At 35.9% G+C, this 20,487-nt stretch overlaps 1 protein-coding gene across 5 annotated transcripts; it reads left to right on the top strand.

The window, feature by feature from the left end:
• Positions 1 to 406: 406 nt before the first annotated feature.
• On the top strand, positions 407 to 20,265 carry LOC145814194 (Holliday junction resolvase MOC1, chloroplastic-like). 5 transcript variants are annotated; one of them, XR_014357532.1, is made up of 6 exons: positions 407 to 918; positions 11,702 to 11,807; positions 13,814 to 13,866; positions 14,944 to 15,144; positions 16,464 to 16,536; positions 19,785 to 20,265. XR_014357532.1 is itself a non-coding variant. In XM_082910735.1 (6 exons), exons 1-6 carry the CDS (start codon positions 505 to 507, stop codon positions 19,874 to 19,876), a joined length of 870 nt encoding a protein of 289 aa, XP_082766861.1. In that variant the 5' UTR covers positions 407 to 504; the 3' UTR covers positions 19,877 to 20,265. The 5 variants fall into 5 exon arrangements, 3 of the variants coding, with proteins under 3 accessions (XP_082766861.1, XP_082766863.1, XP_082766862.1); XR_014357533.1 differs by having other exon boundaries at positions 14,944 to 15,070; XM_082910735.1 differs by having other exon boundaries at positions 14,944 to 15,075.
• Positions 20,266 to 20,487: the final 222 nt, after the last annotated feature.

Consider the following 20,487-nt stretch of genomic DNA (forward strand, 5'->3'; position numbering starts at 1 on the left):
CTGAGGGGGGAATCTTTAACGAAACTTTAAACCTCAGGGGGAGATGAAATTTCTAAAAGGTGAGGAGGAAAACTATAATAAATATAAATCTTAGGGGGTGTCAGTGTAATCATGATGCTATAAATAAGAAATGGTAAGAAAAAAGACAAAATAGTCATTTAGAAAATTTTGAAGTATGACATCAACAATCTAAGGTAATTTGTAATAAGATTATGAACCTCAAGAGGAATGTAATTTTTCAAACGTGAGAGGATTTGTATTAAACAAAAACATCAGGGGTGTCAGTGTAATTTACACCTTTTCTATTTTTATTTTTTAAATTTATTTTATTTTATTTTTTGTAAATTTTATTTTATTTTTATTTTTATTATTATTATTTTTTTTTGGTGACAAATACAAAACCAAACATGTGAAAAAGAAAAAAGAGGGAGGGAATATGGCACCAACCATGGCACTAATTTGAACCGATAAACCCTCTCTCTCTCTCTCTCTCCCTCTCTCTCCATGTTGATGGAAGCTCTCCAAATCCGGCGACAACCACTACCCACAGACCTCCATTTGATGAACTCCATTTCCGGCAAATTCAGAGCAACAATTGGCTTGACTTCCGCTAAACTGAGGTGCTTCTGTGCTTCATCCTCCCCAAATTCGACAAGCACCAAGCAGCAGCTAACTCGCAGAAAGAGTGTATTGACGAGCAACGGAAAAGTTAGGGCGAATGTTTCTGACGCTCAGCTGAAAGAGAACTGGTTGCACTCTCTCTCTTGCCCCTTCCCTGAGAACCTCTTTCCACTCAATGGCGAAGTTGTCAATGTTTGCCAATCTAATTCGGACTCCAATTGGGTAATTGGCATCGACCCAGATGTTTCCGGAGCCTTGGCTCTCTTGAAAACTGATCATTTGGGTTGTTCTGCTCAGGTAATCAATGGCTTCTTCTCTTTACCTATGTTTGTATTATTAGGTTTGTTTGTGCATTGCAATGTGTTTGGCTTGAGTTGACTTGCTGCATTCATTTATGGGCACGAGGAGTTACATGCATAGACCCACCCAACGTGAAAATATACATAGGGAAATCCTATGATACCATATGCACCCTACCACAAAAATATATGTAACTTTACCACAAATTGGCGTAACGAAATGTCCAAAATTTAAATTTTGTGGCTGATGTTGCAAAATTTTTTTGCTTGGTTACGAAATGTCACGCCAATTTGTGGTGGGGTTACACATTTTGTAGCTGATGTTACGAAATTTTGTGGTGAAATTACACATTTTGTGGTAGGGTGCATATAGTATGCACCCTATCACAACAGATAATGAATTGCTATTTGTTTGTCACAACTCTTTAACATTGTTGTAATTAGGGCTGTAAAAGGAATCAAGTTTTTGAGCTCATTAAAAACTTGCTTCAGATCGCCTCGTCATCTGAACAAGTCAAGCTTAAATACATTTTAACACTCGTTACGTTTTCAAGATAAGCTTGAACAATTTACTACTTGGCTCGACTTGATTGTATGCACTATAAAAAACGAACTACTCAAGCTCAGCTTGAAAGGTAAACAGCTAAGCTTGAACATATTTTGAAACTCATTAAGCTTTGAAGTCAAGCTTCATTAACCTACTAGTCGGCTCAGCTTGACTCAATTTGTTTACAACCCTAGTCATAATATTATTGAAATGAGGAGATTATCAGTGTAGCAAATATACGGACCTTCATAATCATGAATGCAAGAACATATGTTTCTATGTGCAGTCAAAATCTTCAATGAGATTGGCATAACATTTGTCGAGTTCACTCTTAAACAACTCCATGCTATGTCTTGATATTTGATAATCAATCATTTCATGACTTAAAGAGAGACATGGTTTGATTTTATATTTTTTCTACTATAACTATTGAATCTTTTGGTGAAACAAGTTTCTTGGTGAATGATTGATAAGATTCCAGGTTCTTCAAGTTTATTTCAATGTTTCTTTTCATGACTGGGAAGAAGTGTAGTGTGATTCGAAGTCAGTAATATCTGAATTCAGCAATATTTGGATTGTGTTTTCTCACCTTATTATTAGTGTTTTGGGATTATCAGCCATACTGTCCCTGAGAAACTTGTTTAAGATCTGTTTTTTTGGAAGAGAGTGAATGAGTGAATGGAACATAACATGGAGTCACCACATTTGTTAAGCCCATATCAAGAAAGCTTTTTAAGCAAATGGCTTCAAAAACTTGGGAAAGGAAGCAACAACTCATAGGGATTTGCCATATTATCTAAAAGTAATGTTATTCAAACCAAATTTTTGTACATAAATTCACATATAGAATGACGTGGTTGCTTGTGGTTCCTTCATTTCAAACCAAAACACCCAACATTTGTGGCACATAATTTTAAAAATTCCACTTCCACATCATTCTAGATGGCAATGCTTCAGTCTCTCTCTTTTTACCATTTTTGGCTTGTATGGTGTATAATGCAAAGCTATGAAGCACTGACACTTCAAAACAAGTGCCGTATCTGTGTCGGACACACGGACATTTCGGGGACACGTATGGGACACACCACATGGCATGTCCCCTTATTTAATTTATTTATTTTTAGGGGACACATCAGGGACACTGCCGGGGACATACTAGGGATATGCCAAATTGTCTTTTTTCCCTATTTTATTTAATGTTTTTAATGAATGTTGAATGTTGAATGTTTATTATTTTTTTCTTAGATTTAAATACTTAATAGATCATCCATCAAAAAAAATATAAACTGTAAGTGTTAATTTAAAAGTGTTTTTAAAATTAAAAAAAAAATAGAATTAGAGTTTGTTTTTGTTAATATTGATTGGTTGTGGATGTAATAGTAATCTAGATAGCAAATAAAAATATATAAAAATATATTTTATTGTCGTGCCCCCACCATGTCTGTGTCCCCATTTTTTTGAAATCCCCGTGTCCACATCCGTATCATTGTGTCCGTGCTTCTTAGATGCAAAGGATCTGCAAGATCGGCTTCTAGGAAGATGTAATTGGAAACATTATGAGATATAAGGCTTAACAACGTGCTTGAATGCGAAGGTCAGCATGTAGCTTTCAAGCAAATCTGTATACTTTTCAGCTAAATCCTTCAACAAATTGTTGGTGGATAGTGGATGCAAGTTCCATTTTAAATGCACCAGTCCCTCTTGGAGAGCTAATAACTAGTTTCTTTTTCGTGGAACAAGGTCGTTCTTCTTCATAGGCCAACTCTTCCATAGCATAACATTCAGCAAATCTTGTTATCCTGCTACCTTTTGAGCATTGGAATTCAGTGGTCACCACTTACACTATATATTTGTCCTATGAGAAAAAATTTCAAAGTTGGTACACCGGGGCTTGGGTCCTTTGGTTGCATGATGAGGATGAGTTAGAGATATTTTTTCAGTTAATGGGTTCTTGGGAATGTATGATAATGAAGATATTTTAGGGTCTGATTTCTTACTTATACTTTCACATCAGGTTCTCGCTTCTATGCTTTTTGGTCTATTTATTCAGTTTTTATGTCTATCTCCTTCCTTCATTGATTGTAGAGTCCTTGAGCAGGTCTCACTCCCACTCCACTTCATGTCATGCTCCTAGTAAGATCCACAAAACCTTATATATTGTGTACAAGTTTAAAGAAGTTTGTATAATCGAATTATATTTACCGCTCCCCTCTCCCCAAACTTCTTATATTTTCTACTTGCATAGTATATTTAAATACACATAGCATCCTCAAAGCATATTTTTCTTACGATAATAATTATTTATCTTTCCCATTGTGATTATGTTATGAACATTGGCATGTTACGAACTATTGTGGTGAGAAAAGTTAAGAACTATTATGGTTTTATTATGAATCATTATGGTGTAGTTTCAAAAGAGTACACGGTATTTACGTTTTACACAGTGTCATATGTAATTCAATACCATTCATGTATTATCTGAATTGTGTGATATTACAGCCTCATTTGGCAAGTTGGGATGGGGCTAAAATAGCCAATAAGCCAAAACACCCAATCGCATCATTCTCTCTATTTTTTTACATGTCTTTTCGTGAAAGGCAAAAAGTCAACTAAAATAGCCTATTTTCAAACACCTTTTGATTTACATATTTCTAGTGGCATCATTGAAGTTGTTTAATAATTATTGATTGTGATTTATTGATTTTAATAATTATTTAAGTTGTTTAAACTTGTCATGACTGACCGCTTGAACTAGTCTAATGCCTTAACTTTTGCATCCCCCCCCCCCCCAACAACTATCACCACACACACACAAAATAATGATATCTTAGCTCCACCCATGGTCGTATGAGGGCCTTGTTGGTTGCTTAGCTGATTATTGATTCTTCACATTTTTTGATTAGTGAATGTTGTGAAACCTAGAATTACCCTATAGCTTAGCCTAATTACTACATTACAAACTTGGAGGCTCTTATACATTTAAATATACATAGTAGTAGGATAGTGTTTACTTTGCACCACACCCTTGGTGCTTACCTTTTACACATGCCATCATATTTCTTTCCAATAGCTTAGGTGTGTGAGATGCTAAAAAATCTTAAATTAAAGTTATCTTGATTTTACTTATTTACTTATAGGGGAAATAATAGTTAAGAAGGTAATGAAGGAAATTAGACAAACAAGTTTTTTGGTGCATTCAAAGATCTCCCTAGTATTTTTATTTGCAAGTTCTTTTCATCAACTATCTAGTTTAGAAAAAACCTAAACATTAACTTATGTAATCATTCATCACAGTCGTAATTAGTTAATTTTGTGAAGCCCACAAGATTATACTGATTATGTATAGAAGGCTTGTAATTCAACCATTGATGAATGTTATGAAAGGAAGTGTTAGAATTTCCCATCTTTACCTTCACCTACTCCACTACACACTCCACTTCACCTACCTCCACTTCACCACACACTCCACTTCACCTAACCCACTATCACCTCCACTACACCTACTACCACATTTTCTTCTATATATAGATTGTATAGGAATTGTAATTCATTAATCTTGTAATATATCAATAACAAATATCAATCAATAATATACATCAAATTTTACATGGTATCAGAGCAGGTTTAGAACTTACTATTTTTGCTTCACCGGCGGGCGGTAACCTCACCTTAGCCGCCCGCCGGTCCTCAACCCAATTTTTCTCTCTCTCTTTCTTCCAAGTTCCATGGGCAGATCTCCTTGCTGTGAGAAAGAACACACAAACAAAGGAGCATGGACCAAAGAAGAAGATGAACGCCTCATCAACTACATCAAAGCTCATGGTGAAGGCTGCTGGAGATCTCTCCCCAAAGCTGCTGGTTTGCATAGATGTGGAAAGAGTTGTAGACTCCGATGGATAAACTACCTTCGACCTGATCTAAAGAGAGGAAACTTCACTCAAGAAGAAGATGAACTCATCATTCACCTCCATGGCTTGATTAGCCGGACACGTTTTCCCAGGCGGTCCTTCCTCGGCCGTGGTGTTCCGGCTGAGTCACCAGACGACCATCGACGAGCTCTGAGCTATGGCTTCCTCCTGGGCGTCGAAGGCGGCTCGTCAAGCCGCAATCGTTTCTCGGCTCTCCTCACGCCGCGACTCTTGTCCAGCGCCGTGGCCTTGCTGGCGCTTGCCACATCTCTGCCGACAGACTCCATCGCTACCGTCTTCTTTGATCTGCCGCCGTCGACAGCCTTCCCTACCGCCGCATCTCTCCTATCACCGCTATTTTCTACTCTCTCTCATCTCCTCTTCTCTTTCGAACCAGAGCACCGACTTCAATGGTGGTTTAGCTAATGGTGGAGGATCGAGCTCTGCTAGGGTTTCTATGATATTCCAACTCCTTTGTTGAGATTCACACACCCACACACTCTCTCTCTCTTATAACCACACAGCCTGTTTTTCAAGAATAACCACACACACACACCCCACTTCTTCTCTCTCTCTCTGCGCACCTAGTCCAGACCTATTCTTCTTTTTTGATTCTCTCTCACTTTCCACCCACTCTCTCTCCCAGCTCTTTCTCTCTCTCTAATAATCAACTCACATGCCCCACGATATTTCCCTTTACAAACAAAAATAAAATAAAAAAACAAATGCTCTCTTTCTGCCGAATGCTCTCTCTCTCTGGGCTTTTTCACTCTGCAGGTTTGAACTTTGAACAACCTTGTGTCACTCTTTAAAAAAAAAAAAAAAAAAAAAAAAAAAAAAAAAAAAAAACACTGCACACCAAACTCCTTTATTCCTGCCGGGATCTCCCCGATCACATTTTTTACACAAAAAAAAAAAAAAAAAAAAAAAAAAAAAAACAAACACACAAACACAAAAGCCACACCCACAGTGGGATTTTTCTTCTCTACTCTGCTGCAGGTCTCTTCTTCTTGCCTCCGTCTTGGCCAGCCCTTGACGGTATTGCCTCCGTGTTTCCCATTCCACTGGGCCCAATCACTACTCCCTGCTCCTCCACTGCAGTATATGGCGGCCCTCCAAATCGGAACATCACGGTGGCCTTCCGCTTCAGCTCCTTGTTTTCTGCTTTCAGCACACTTATCTCTGCTCGCGCATCCTTATACATGCGTTGGAGCAGAGCCAGTTGGGCATTTAAATGCTGCACCTCATTTGTCCTACTCTGCAGCCGGTTCGACAAATTTGTGACCGCTGTCATGCTTTCCACACATGCCTTCAAAGTATATTGATTGGCCTCCACATCCGACTGCCCTGCCATCCTTTGCTCCACCGACCGCATCGGAAAGTTCAACGGAGCAAACTCCGGGGCGCTTGGTTGAGTTTCCAGTGCCACCGCACCAGTTCTCTCTCTCGTTGACTCGTTGAGGTCGGGAAAGAGGGTGAGCAGCCCGCGGGAAGACGATGAAGCCATTTTCTAGGCAACAGAGTGTTACAGACTCTCTCTCTCAGAGTGTTACAGACTCTCTCTCTCAGCACAACGAAGAGTTTTTCAGACTCTCTCTCTCAGCACAACGAAGTTTTTTTTTTTCAGAGGGTTTTCGCAGCTTTTCTCTGCCTCAGCCTCAGCATCAACCTTGGTTAAATAGCCAAGGCAGCCACGCGCATCGCGCGCCTCTTGCCACCAGCCGACAAACGGGCACGCAAGCCAAGGCGCCCACGTGCCTCGCCATCATGTCCGGCACACCTTTTTATGGATTGGGCATGCCTTTTGATGGCACGCCTTTTGAAAAATTGAGCGCACCTTTTGAGGATGCGATTTTTTATGGGTCCGACAAGACTCTGTAAACTGTCCCGACATTGATTCCGGTTAGTTTCTACAAGGGTCCAGCAAGACTCCGTAAACTGTCACAACATTGTCTTCTACAACGGTCCGACATGACCCCATAAACTGTCTTCTACAACGGTCCGACATGACCCCATAAACTGTCTTCTACAAACGGTCCGACATGACCCCATAAACTGTCTTCTACAACGGTCCGACATGACCCCATAAACTGTCTTCTACAACGGTCCGACATGACCCCATAAACTGTCTTCTACATCGGTCTGACACCACCATACAGTGTCCTCTACAACGTTATGACACCCCATACAGTGTCTTCACCAACGGTCTGACACGACCATACAGTGTCTCCTATCCTTTTTTATTTTTATGTATTTTCTTGTTTTGTTACTCTCTCCAAACTCAAGTTGGTTAGTTTCTCTCCTCCTTGAGTTTGCGGGGGGCTGTTAGAATTTCCCATCTTTACCTTCACCTACTCCACTACACACTCCACTTCACCTACCTCCACTTCACCACACACTCCACTTCACCTAACCCACTATCACCTCCACTACACCTACTACCACATTTTCTTCTATATATAGATTGTATAGGAATTGTAATTCATTAATCTTGTAATATATCAATAACAAATATCAATCAATAATATACATCAAATTTTACAGGAAGACATTCAACATAAGCACAAAAGGCCATGATAGCTTCAGAGTTACTCTGATATCCCTCTCCTCTTTTCCTACTCCCAATTATCTGCCATATTGCAACAGAAGTAATACTGAAAATGCAATAGAGCTGTAGTAAGGCCAGTTCATAACTTAACAGTGAATGAAGAAGCTTTTTTGGCATCTCCTCCTGCGCTAGTGGGCTGCTTCACTGTATTGTGTGTGTGTTTTGTTTCACTTTGATGTATTTTTTTGTCCAAAACAGCATAAAATAATCCTCAGGATGTTGTTTTAGATGCACATCAACCTTCATGAGGGTGGTTGAACAGTAAATTTCATTGTAATGAAATACAAACTAACACTACTTTATCTTGATTCAATCTGCATATGGTTGCCTCTTCCGTCCCCAATAGAATTAAATTAAATAAATTTAAAGAGTTTTTTTTTTTTTTTTTTTTTTTTTTTTTTTTTTTTTTTTAATCTAGTTACCTTGGGTAAAATCTAGTTATTTTTTTAATTAGATTTTAGTATTTCACATACCTTAGCCATTGGACCAAAATTCGACAGTATGGGCCTGTTTGGTAGAGCTGTGGGAAAGTAATTATAGATTATAGTTTAACAGATTATAACTTATAGCTGTGAACATAAGTTAGTAACCTGTTTGGTGCAACTGTGAGATTATGGATTTAAGCAGCAAAGTAGTGTTTGGTAAATAAGCTGTAAAATAGCTTTTTTCTGTATAATTGTCATTTTTGCCCTTATAAGATATAAAATTTGTGATTTCATTTAAAATACATTTTTTTCTTTTTCTTTTTCTTTTTCTTTTATTTTATTTTATTTTTTAATTTTTTTCTTTTTTATTTTATTAACATGAATATTCTTTTTCATTTTATTTTATTTTATTATTCTTTATTATTATTCATTTTAATTATTTTTAGTAATATTTATAAATATTAAGTGAAATAAATTGTTGTAAATATTAAAATTAGTATCATTTTGTCCATCAATTATTATTATTATTATTATTTTTCATAATATTATTATTCTTTATTATTATTCATTTTAATTATTTTTAGTAATATTTCATTTTTAGTAAATATTAATTATGAAAAGTAAATATTAATTGAAATAAATTGTTGTAAATATTAAAATTAGTATCATTTTGTCCATCAATTATTATTAATTATTATTTTTCATATTATTATTATTCTTTATTATTATTCATTTTAATTATTTTTAGTAATATTTCATTTTTAGTAAATATTAATTCTCAAAAGTAATTTTTTTAATTATGAAAAGTAAATATTAATTCTAATAAATTGTGTTAAATATTAATTCTGAAAAGTAATTTTTTTAATTTTTTTTCATATTAACTATTAATTCTGTTTTTATTAATTTTGAAAAAGTATTTTTTTTTTCTTTTTTAATTAATATTAATATTGATATTTTTCTTTTTTTTTTCAGTTTATTTCAATTTTTTTTCAATTTATTTTCTAGGGTTTCAAAAGCATAGGGGCGACGACCGGCAACGGTTCAGATCGCAACAGCGTTGGTTTAGATCGACGACGGAGCTTGGTTCAAATCAATCGATGACGACGTTGGTTCAGATCGCGACAACGAAGCTTGGTTTAGATCGATCGACGACGGCGTTGGTTCAGACAGATAGAGCTTCGCGATCGCGATGGTGACGAACTCGAGATCGACCGGCGCCATGGATGTAGCGCAGAGAGAGAGAGAGAGAGACAGAGAGAGCGAGGGAGAGAGAGAGCAGAGAGAGATCTTTGTTTCATCGCCGGAGCGAGCGACACGTCGCCGGAAATCGCCAGACATCGCCGGAAATCGCATGCTTCTCTCTCTGGTTCGTGAACAGTGTTGAGATGTGGTGTATATATAGTGGCATTTTCGTAAATAATGGAGATTAGGAGGGGCATTTAAGTCATTTTAGCACCCTGTATAACAGCTGCGCGCTTAAGCTATCTCGTTAAGCACCTGAAGACCCACTTAGAAAATAAGTTGAAAATTAGCTTTATTTAAGCTATAAGTTGGTGAAATAATTTTTACCAAACACTCTAAAAGAACTTATTTTAAGCTATAAGTGGCTTTAAGCTACAAACAAGTTTTTACCAAACGGGGCTTATATGTGAAAGGTAACCAACTTAGGCTATGGTGCAAAGTAACCACCATTGTGCTACTTTACATATATGTACACATCACACACGCATGTATATATATATAAAAATTTCAGAAGTCAATTTTTATTGTATCTGTGGTAATATTGCCTTGAGGTTTGGCTTACATACAAAAAACTTCCTATTTGGTTTTAAAATGACGTAGACCTCCCTTGTTGGAGTTGTCGACCTAGCGCTAAAATTGAAGAAAGCAAGATCACTATATTACCCTCTATGAAGCATGGTTAATCCAAAACTATTGTTGTACAAGTACTGGATACTTACGTGATACAAGTACGCGTAACGGGTACGCGCAATACATGTCTGATATGCAAAATACTTTAGGTATGTTATGGGTATAACTCCGGTACGGGACAAGTACAACACGGATACTTTTATGGGTGCTTTGGTGCATAAATGTAATTTTTTTTTTTTAAATACTAGAATTCTTATATCGTGCCTATTTTTTAAAACTTTCAAAATATAAGGTATTTTTACATATTAAAAAAATACTTAAACTTCTTTTTTTTGACCGTTGCAAAAATACTTTAATTCTTTTTTACAATTCTTTTTTTAATTATTTTATATCATGTATTAATATAAATTATAAAAATATATATTTTTATTGACATACCGGACCGTACTTGCACTCTACTTTTTCTTTTTTTTTTGGTTTTATCAGTGTACCCATAACGTACCCGCACCCGTGCTTCTAGATTACCCTAGTTCGTGGAACTTTTTGTAACTGAGATGATATCTTTCTTGAATAGAAAAGCTAGCACATGGACGAATACCCTTGTTTCGCTTTAGCTATTGTTCAATTTGAACCCACCATAACTCCACCACCTTTTGTAGTTCGTTCTTTCTATAACTACATGATAACCTTAATATTTTGCATGTGGAATTGTTGTTTAAGTTCATAAATTAAGGGGAATGAGTATTTTACATGTTGTGACAGACATGATCTATGTTACATAGACTCTTCAAAATAAATCAAATACCCATGTTGGACACCCGACACTTGGACCAAGGCATGGGATATGTTTATGATACTTTCCATGAGACTTTTTATAAAAATCATTATATGTATATATTGTTGTATAATTGCTATAAAATGAGTAAATTGCCATTTTGACACTATGTTACATATAGCACTATTTTATCTCACATAACATATTAAAAATATAAAAATATGACCATTTTTGCTGAGTTTGCATATCCTTAAATTTGTAATTCAATGGATCCGACCTCTAGATATGCACCCATACCCAAGTCCAAGTAACATAGGGCATGATGACAAGTACTATCTGCTCCTAGCGTTGTGGAGTAGGTTTGAGTCACAGGAATCAACGTATTTACAAAAAAACGAGGGTAAGGTTGCCTACCTACTATTTCTCCCAAATCGTGCTATAAGTGGGGGAGCCTTGTGTACTGGTTCTGACCTTATTTTGTATGAGGACTATTTTAGAAATTGAAAACTTGACTTCTTTCTTTCAACTTAGGATTTCCTTCAAGACTTCCATAAGTTCCATTATCTTGTTTAGAATGGTATTTCTTTCTTGATAAAACAATCTAGTTCATTAGTTAATTTTTATAATATTTTCTCTCATCTTGTAGGTATTTGATTCTCCTCACTTAAAAGTACTGGTGGGCAAAAGGATCCGACGACGTTTAGATGCTAAATCCATTGTCCAGTTGCTTAAGAGTTTTGATGCTCCCGTTGGTACGTTATAATATTTGCCACTCTCTCTCTCCCCCTTTCTCTCCTTTTTTCTTCTTATCTCAACCAAAATATTGAATCTTGATAAGCCAAACCAAACTAAACCAGGCCTTAAGTCCTACCAAATAGGGTCGGCTATATAAATCCTTCTTCTCCACTTGACTATATCAACGGCCAAAAATATCAAATCTAGATAGAGAAAAAAACCCAACCTAGGGATAACCCCAATGGTTAGAGAGAAAACCAGAGCACTTAGCTCTAGTCAATATTTTACAATCTTCAATTAAAATTAAGTACTATGATCCTTACATCATCTATTTATAGACTAAGACCACTGACAACCACAATTGACACTTAACCAACTAATGACACTTGTATTTAAAGATATTATTTTACTACGTCAGAACTCCCCCTTTAGGAATCTTGTCACAAAGTTTTGGTAGCAGCTAAGTGACTCAATTTAACACCACTTGGGATGGAATGACAGTTCTCACGTACAGCCATAGATGAGGAACATGTGCTGCATTTCCTTGCTCGAAAAATGAATCTTACAACTCATCCTTCTTTGAATTCATTGAAGCTGCAACCTTTGCTAAACAACCACATGTGCAAAGATGACAACCCCCATCATGTACCCATATCCTCTTGCTAAAGCTTAGATAGTTCCCCATTTTCCCAAGCCACTTCACCTCTGACCTACATACTTGTGCAGAAAAGTACTCATGTTGTTGGGATGAGACCAATAGGTTGGCAAAGGATGTCTTCCAAAGCAAGGCTAAGGAATGTGACAAAATGACAAGAGTGACTAATACTATGCATCCAATAGACAAGAACACTTGAGAGAAGGAATTCTAACATTGAACTTCTTTCTTCCTTCCTTCCCTCCCTTGGACATAATCGCCAAATGAGCATCACAACAAGTAGCTTACTTAGCTCAAAACAGCTTCCTATAGAGGCATAAAGGAGTACCAAACATACAACTTCAAATAAGCTCTTTGAAACTTTCAAAGACAGCATTGTCTACTTGCAAGAGATTCTAAAAGCCTCATCAATCTGAGAAAATGTTATCCTTTGTTGATTTTTAATTCAAATCTTTTATTACAAGCATTATTGTTGTGGTTTCCTAGATAATTGTTTTATTATGTATTGTTCTTCAACTACATAAAAGATACCTAAACTGAATTGAGATTTTCTTGATTCATTGACCACGATAGTCATGCTAAATGATATAAATGTATTGTTATTGTGAGATATTATGTTTTATCTTATTTAGTATGTGAGGGTAGTTTAGTCTTACTACTTTGTAATTAGGCCTTTAGGGTTTCTTGCGTTTCTTATTTAAGTGTGTAAGTCATTCTCTAATAATCTATTCAATATAAGATACATTCTTGGGTATACCGTATTACATGGTATCAGAGCCGGTGTACTCACGGATGGGTAGGGTGCATGCCCTTGGCCTCAAGCCGCAGGTGCTGCCGAGTGAGCACACTGAGCATGAGGGAGCGTGTGAAGCGAAGTCCCACATCACCTGAATACTAAGGCCCCATTTGGGAAGTTGGCTATTTTAGTAAGTTATTTTAACTTTTGGCTATTTTAATAGGTTAAAATAGTTGTGTTTGAAAAGAGGGTTGGATTTTTTTGTTATTGGATGTGATGTTTGTGAGAGAAAAAGTGAAATGGTTATGGGTTTGATGTGACATTTTGTCTTATTGGCTATTTTAGCATATTTTGTCTTTTATTGTTATTTTAGCCCAAAAAGCCAAAAATCCGTCTTCCTAAGCACCCCCTAAAGTAATGTTAAGCATATAAGCGTGAGGGCACCCTCACCCTAATAACTAGTTTTTGGGGTTGAGCTCTATCCAAGACCATGTACAGTTATATCATGTATTGTTCTTCAATTATATTGTTAATTCTGTTATGGTTCCAAGATAATTGTTATCATGTACTATTCTTCAACTGCATTCCATGCTGAAAGATATCTATACTGAATTGAGATTTTCTTAATTCAGGGACTACTGCATATGTAGAGCAATCAATACCTTTTCCTCAAGATGGTAAACAGGTTAGCAAAAATTCCTAATCGATAGAAATGCTAATTATTTGTGTTGCATTAGGAATTAATACTGCTGCACAGCAGTTGGTCTTTGTTGTTGTCATCACTATTGTTATGATAATGCTGATATTTTGATTCTTTCTCTTTTCAGACCTTGCATGGCATTGATGTCATGTATGTTATGTCTGTTAGTTTATTTCCAAAACATTGTTTTACGTATATGATTTTTTCATATGCTCATGAGCATTTGATCCTTCACAATTAGAAGTTTCTAACGACTATTCAATATTTTTTAGTACATGGATTGATTTTTTTGTGAGCATTTTTTCTTATGCCAATGAATGCATGTATCAGCAAAATAAATGTTCTTTCTGCATGCTGTCTTTAAATTGCTCATGGCCTTGGGCCACTTTCTCAGTGATCCAACTTGAATTTGAATCTGGTTAAAATGGTGTGCTTTTTCCATATATCAAGGGAAAAAATTGTTATGTGCTTTTCATTCTTGCTTCTATAGATTTACTGATATGGCAGCTACCTTTTCACTATGGCACTTTAAAATTAATATTAGATTTGGGACGGAGAACTATCCACATTTCTTATTTGTTATCTGTTCAAGACTTAATTACTTCCCAAGCGTCTCTCAAGTCTGTCCCCATGAGATATTGTGCGCACATTCTGCATATGTACATGTGTGTGCGTGTGACTCAGTTATGGACACCCTTTGTATCTACACTTTTTATGACCACTGATGTGAAACTTGTTTCTAGGTTTTGTTTTCTAATTGGAACATGTTCTGATTGTTGTTTCAAAATGACACTGTCATCTTCTGAATATTGTTTAACAACTGTTAGTCTTTAAACATTTTGAAAACATCAAATAGGGAAATTAAGAACACAAACAAATCCAAACAGGACCAAATTTTGTGCAAGTACTTTCTATGGTGTCTTCGCGGCAGAAGGATCCTACCTAATCTCTGTTTGTTCTTTTGGGCTGTCGTACATTCTGAACATAGAACCCTTTGGCTTCTTGTGTTTGCCAACAAAATTTTCACCATCAATGATGCATATTTTTTCTTTTGCAATGAAGGGATGGTGGGGTGGAGGATTTGGATATGGACTGTGGATTGGGATCTTAGTTGCATCAGGGTTTTCTGTTGTTCCAGTGCCATCTTCTGTATGGAAGAATGAGCTCAAACTCTCCGGAAACCGCTCAAGTAAGGTGCGCTTGATGCTTCACAAAGTGGCATAAGCATGTCTCACCTTTCATTTAGGTTATATATGTAATAATGTGAGTATACATAAATATTTGTTTACATTGAAATTCCCTTCATTAAAATTCTGAAGAAACTTGCACTAAGATTAAGTTTAATTATTGTAAAGTTTCATTCATTGTTTTTCACTAGACAATAAGAATATATTCCTTACGATATCAAACTCATTTTTAAAAATTTACTGCAGATATAGGGTTCACTGTGATCTAACTTGTGTTTTTTAAGCCTTTAATTACCATAAGGCAGTCCTCACATGTTCAAGAATGAGAATCCTAATGGAAGAAGCTGAGTAGCCTTCGCCTGTTTGACCCAAAACTTACATGTCAAGGGTTTAAAAATGCATGAGCTTGTAGTGGTTGCTTTAATATGGCTTTGGTACTCTAAGCTGAAAATGTTCCAATCAACAGTTGTAGTATACTACTCAGCCTCTTCCTCCCATCTTCAGGTCTTAGGATTATCATGGAGGTTGCAATATACAGCTACAGATGTTCAAAATCTATGGCAATTTTTATGCTAGCATAGATAATAAAGATGGAGAAAAGAATTTTTATAGGCTAAAGACTACTATTTCTACAAGGACTAGATCCAGAAGTTAAGAATATTTAGTAACTACAAGTCTACAAGTATTCTAGACTAACTATAGCTATAACTTCTAATTCTACTCCAACTATGATATGAAATCAAAATAAGAAACTTCGATCTTTTTACCACTAACACTATTCTGGACATAATAAAACTCATAAAAATGATCCACTTAATAACTGGACCCAAAAGAAAATCCATGAGCCACCCCGCAACCCATGTTCAGCAAATATGAAATTACTAAAATATCGTATAACCACTAAACACTGTCATGAACACTTTTCTTTGGATCAAAAAGGCTTCTTAATGATCATTGGACCCAGACTTTGCTTTGTACTTCTAAAGATTAATGTACTTGTTTAGTCATGCACTAGATGTTGAATCAACTAGTTTGGCTACGAGAGACAATTGCCAAGCTATAAGAGTATGATCAAATCAAATAGTTGTTGCCATCCTACTTGACAGGATTAATCTGAACAGATGAGTTATCACCAAGAGTCCCAACACAATTCAACCCACTCTCATTGTTGCCCATGGAATTCTTACTACCTTCCAACGTGTTTACAAATGGGAATGGCACTACTCAACAAAAAATGACAGGTTGATGGGTTTACGAACCCAACGGCAAAATACTTGAAAAGAAGATGCTAATACTGCCATCATTCATACTCATTTTTTTCTTAGAACTTATATGCTATTTTATGAGAATTATATATGCATCCTTTAATTTATCAAAGATGTCCAAATTTGGCAGGATGATAGCAGGGAAGCTGCATCCACATTATTTCCATCTATGAGTTCCCTGTTGAAAAGGAAGAAAGATCATGGTATATTACTCTCCTAGATACATATTTCCTTTTTGCTCTCTTTAATGACTTCTGTTTGCTATAAAGACAGAAGGAAACTACATAGTATAGGCTCTTTTGCTAGCAAATATAGCTTAACAGTAAAAGATCTTCTCAAGTAAGAAGCAAAGCAATAATACCTTGAACCAACCCAAGGATATGCAAATGAGATTGTTGGAAATTTCAGTAAGGGGAGGGCATTTGGAATGCTGAATTATTTTTTCTGAATCAAGGTGTACTGAATTTGCAAAATTTTATGGAGAAATTATTGAGACAACAGTTTGTTTTTTATTTATTTTGTCTCATCACGGGAGTTAAAAACACACTGGGCTGTTCCTGCCTTGAGTTGGTTCTACTTAACTATAGCATAGATATATGCTGAATTGCATTTCAAGTTTCCAATTAGCACCTTTATAGGCATTTACGTACTAACATGAGAAGACACTTTTATTTTTACTTTTTCAACGCATTTAAAATTTGATATTTGGACTTCATAAAATTTCAGCCTTTTTGAAACTTAGAATTTATATATATATATATATATATATTTTTTTTTTGATAACTTGGGATTGTTCTCTGGTAAACACAATATAGACACATGACACAAATATGACATAACATGAATACAGATACTAGAATTTCTAACAGTAACTTAATTAGTGTCATTTATATGTTGGAAAAGAATTGGGAGCAAAATACCCCAATTTCCATTTTGAAAGTCCCAAGTATTTATATATAGATAGTAAACTAATAGGGTGTACGGTTTCAAAAAATAAAATGCTCAATGGGTATATTTAACAACTGTGAAATATGTCAAAACAAAACAAAAAAAACAAAAACAAAGGACAACTATAGAATCTACAAAAGAGAGAACATATACACAGATAGGAAACTATAGAATCTAGAAAAGATGAAGGCACATTTAAGAACTAGGGTGGTTATAACCGACCTTGTCTCAGCTAGCTGAAACTGTCTCGTTGCCAAACTTGAGTAGTGCTTATTAATTCTTCGTATTCCTATTCTATTTTTGTTTCTAATGTTATTTTGAGGCAGGGCTTTATTCTATTAGATTGCCTCTTATTTTATCTTTTGCTAAACCTTCCACAAAACCCTAGACATGTATGACAAAACCTTAAAAATTTAACACGTGCAGATTGCATGCTCAAGAAGTGTCCAGATTATTAAAAATTAAAAATAAAATAGAAGGATGTGTGAATGCATGGGTGAACATATGTTGTCCAACAAGTCTCACGTGGGCAGCGGCGGAGCCAATATAGTACCGGGGGGGTCACATGCCCCCCTAAGTTTTTCATATTTATACTATTTCCCTTATATATGAAGTTTATATCTTTTGTGTCCTTTATAAAATTATAATAGTGCCCCTCCTTAAATAATGTAAAATTCGTTTTAAAAATTTTAAAAGTGCTCTATTATATTTTTTTTGTTCATTCTTTTATACCCTGGACTGGAAAGTCAATGGTAAGAATTGAATTATTTGAACATTTCTTTTTTATTATGGGATTTGTTTAGTTGATTGTTTTTCTCCATAATGGGATTTTTTGTTGAGTTGATTAATAGTGTTGAATTTGTTAATCATAAATTCAGTTGGGTTGTTGATTGTGGATTTCTAAGCTATATTAATGTAATTTTCACGATAATTGTAATATTAAATCTCAACAATAGACCCTCAAAAAAATGTATAAATTTAATAGTATCTCGTTGTTTATTGTGGGATTTTTTTCCCCTTCTTTTCAATGATGTGAATAATATGTGCCCCCTTTGCCTTGAATTTTTAGCTCCGCCACTGCATGTGGCACCTGGGATGCATGTCTATGCTTCCTATATTATCATGGTCACATTTGAGTGGTGTTTATCATCATCATCTCTTCTTATTCACCTTCACTCTGTCTTTGTTTATAACTTGATTTGAAGGGAGAGGGTGTGGCGTGTTTGACAGGTGGACACATTTGTACGCATCATGTCGGTGTCAGACACAGACACAAAATCCATTTTGGAGTGTCCATTCTTCCTAGGTGGTTCTCATCCTCTATCCAATAAAATGGAAATGGGTTTCCAAGTTTTTTTTTGTATATCATCTACCATAATGGTAGTTGTCTTCTTTTTCCTGTAGTCATGCTTTATTTGGAGGTCAAAAGTTTTTCATGCCCGGACTGAAGGTCTTCCATCTTTGATAGAGAAATGTTGTCATACATATATTTGACAATGTAGCGTTATTCATCTAGCTTCAGATACTTTCCTCCAATGCAAAGTAAGTTTGTCAGCCCACCAGCATCAGTCCAACATCCTCATTGGATCGATTGTAATGATGTTGCAACATCGTTGATAGGTGGCGTCATCACTTATGTCAAGTTGCGGCCTCTTTGTGCAGAACAATTTCTCCATCCACATAATGAGACATCAGTATGGATGAATTCTATGCCAGGCAATCCTCATCTTCTTTCTGGTTCTTAAACCCTGGAAAGAACGAATTATTTCCTTGTTCATTTGATTCTCCTGCACTCGCCTTTGAATTCCATTGTGTTCTTAATACCCTGTAATACACTATTGTACGAATGGAAAGCGATCTGAAAGATCAGTATTCTCCAGTGCCAATTTCCCGAATTTACATTTCAAATTGACTTGCTTCGGCTCAGTTTTAAGGCAATAGCTGACTAGAGCGATGTCTTTTCCACAGTCGTAATTGGATGTCTAAATTGTTGAACACCTCCCTCTTTTAGTTCTTTGAATTCAACAGTTTAAACTTAAGACAGAAAACAAAGCTTGGGGATCAGAACACCCTAGTTTGAGGGAAGTTCACTTTCTCTGAAGGAGCCACAAACCCCTACAGTGCACACATTTGCAAGCCAAGCAATTCATTCCCTCAACCTATTCTGCCATTGTTTTGAAAAACAGGCAAGGGGTCATATATCACCATCAAACTGTAGGCTACATGATTTTCATTTATTTTTTAATTTTCTAATGGCAGCTTATCTTGGTGTTTTTTAGTTTATCTGTACAATGGTTTAAAAGCTGGGGCTGTGAGGCCACTAAAAAAAAAAGTGGAAGTATAGTTTTGTTCCGGGTTAGATCAGCATGGGGTAATGATCGTTTCTTATGGTAAACAAATGATACGTTTGGTTCAGCAAAAGAGTTATTTGTGCCTGTGTTGTTCACACTAACTACTTACGTCCTCTATAGCTTTTTATGTTCTGTGGATCTGGCACTTGCAGGTCGAGCTGAGGCACTACTCATTGCTGCTTACGGCAAAGGCATGAAGATCAGCACCAATTCATCATCCATCTCAGAAGAATTGATGTCTTAAAACAGGCAAATTGGCCACAACCCACTCCTTTCTTTTGTCACATCCTTCAGTTGTTGCTTCTTTTCTTCTCTGCAAATGCTACAAAATGAAGAGCAACATGAATAGCGACAAAGAGTAGTTGATGGTTTGGTATTGTATAATTCTCACATTAGACTGACTGCGTTAGATATTTCACTAGTTTTAGTTTTTAGCTTTTTATCTTTTTTGCCATTGTCATTTTTTTTCTTCTTTTTGGGATTGCTTCATGGAGATTAGCTGACTGATAGTATTATTGATACTTCTTGTGGGATTTAAACTTCCCAATTGTGATCCTTCTTTGTAACCTAGTGTGTGTAATTGTTAGATGAATATCTAAATTCTGATGGAAATTTGAGGTTCTCTTGGAAACATATGGTTGTTACTGTAATTTATTTATTCAAGTCATGGAGTGATATAACATAATATTTATTGCAGTTCATTTGGTGAGGTATCAAACAATATATGTATATGGGGGGTGTCTTTCAGTCCAGTAGAAATTGTAATTTAATTTTTTCCCCCACCCATCATTTCTATGTGAGGCTTGTTCTCTCTTTAACTCAGCACTTTATAAAAAAGGGGGCATTTCCCTAAAT

Source organism: Camellia sinensis, unplaced genomic scaffold (assembly GCF_055761805.1).
Source record: "Camellia sinensis isolate YWXY unplaced genomic scaffold, ASM5576180v1 Unanchor1, whole genome shotgun sequence".
Taxonomy (NCBI): domain Eukaryota; kingdom Viridiplantae; phylum Streptophyta; class Magnoliopsida; order Ericales; family Theaceae; genus Camellia; species Camellia sinensis.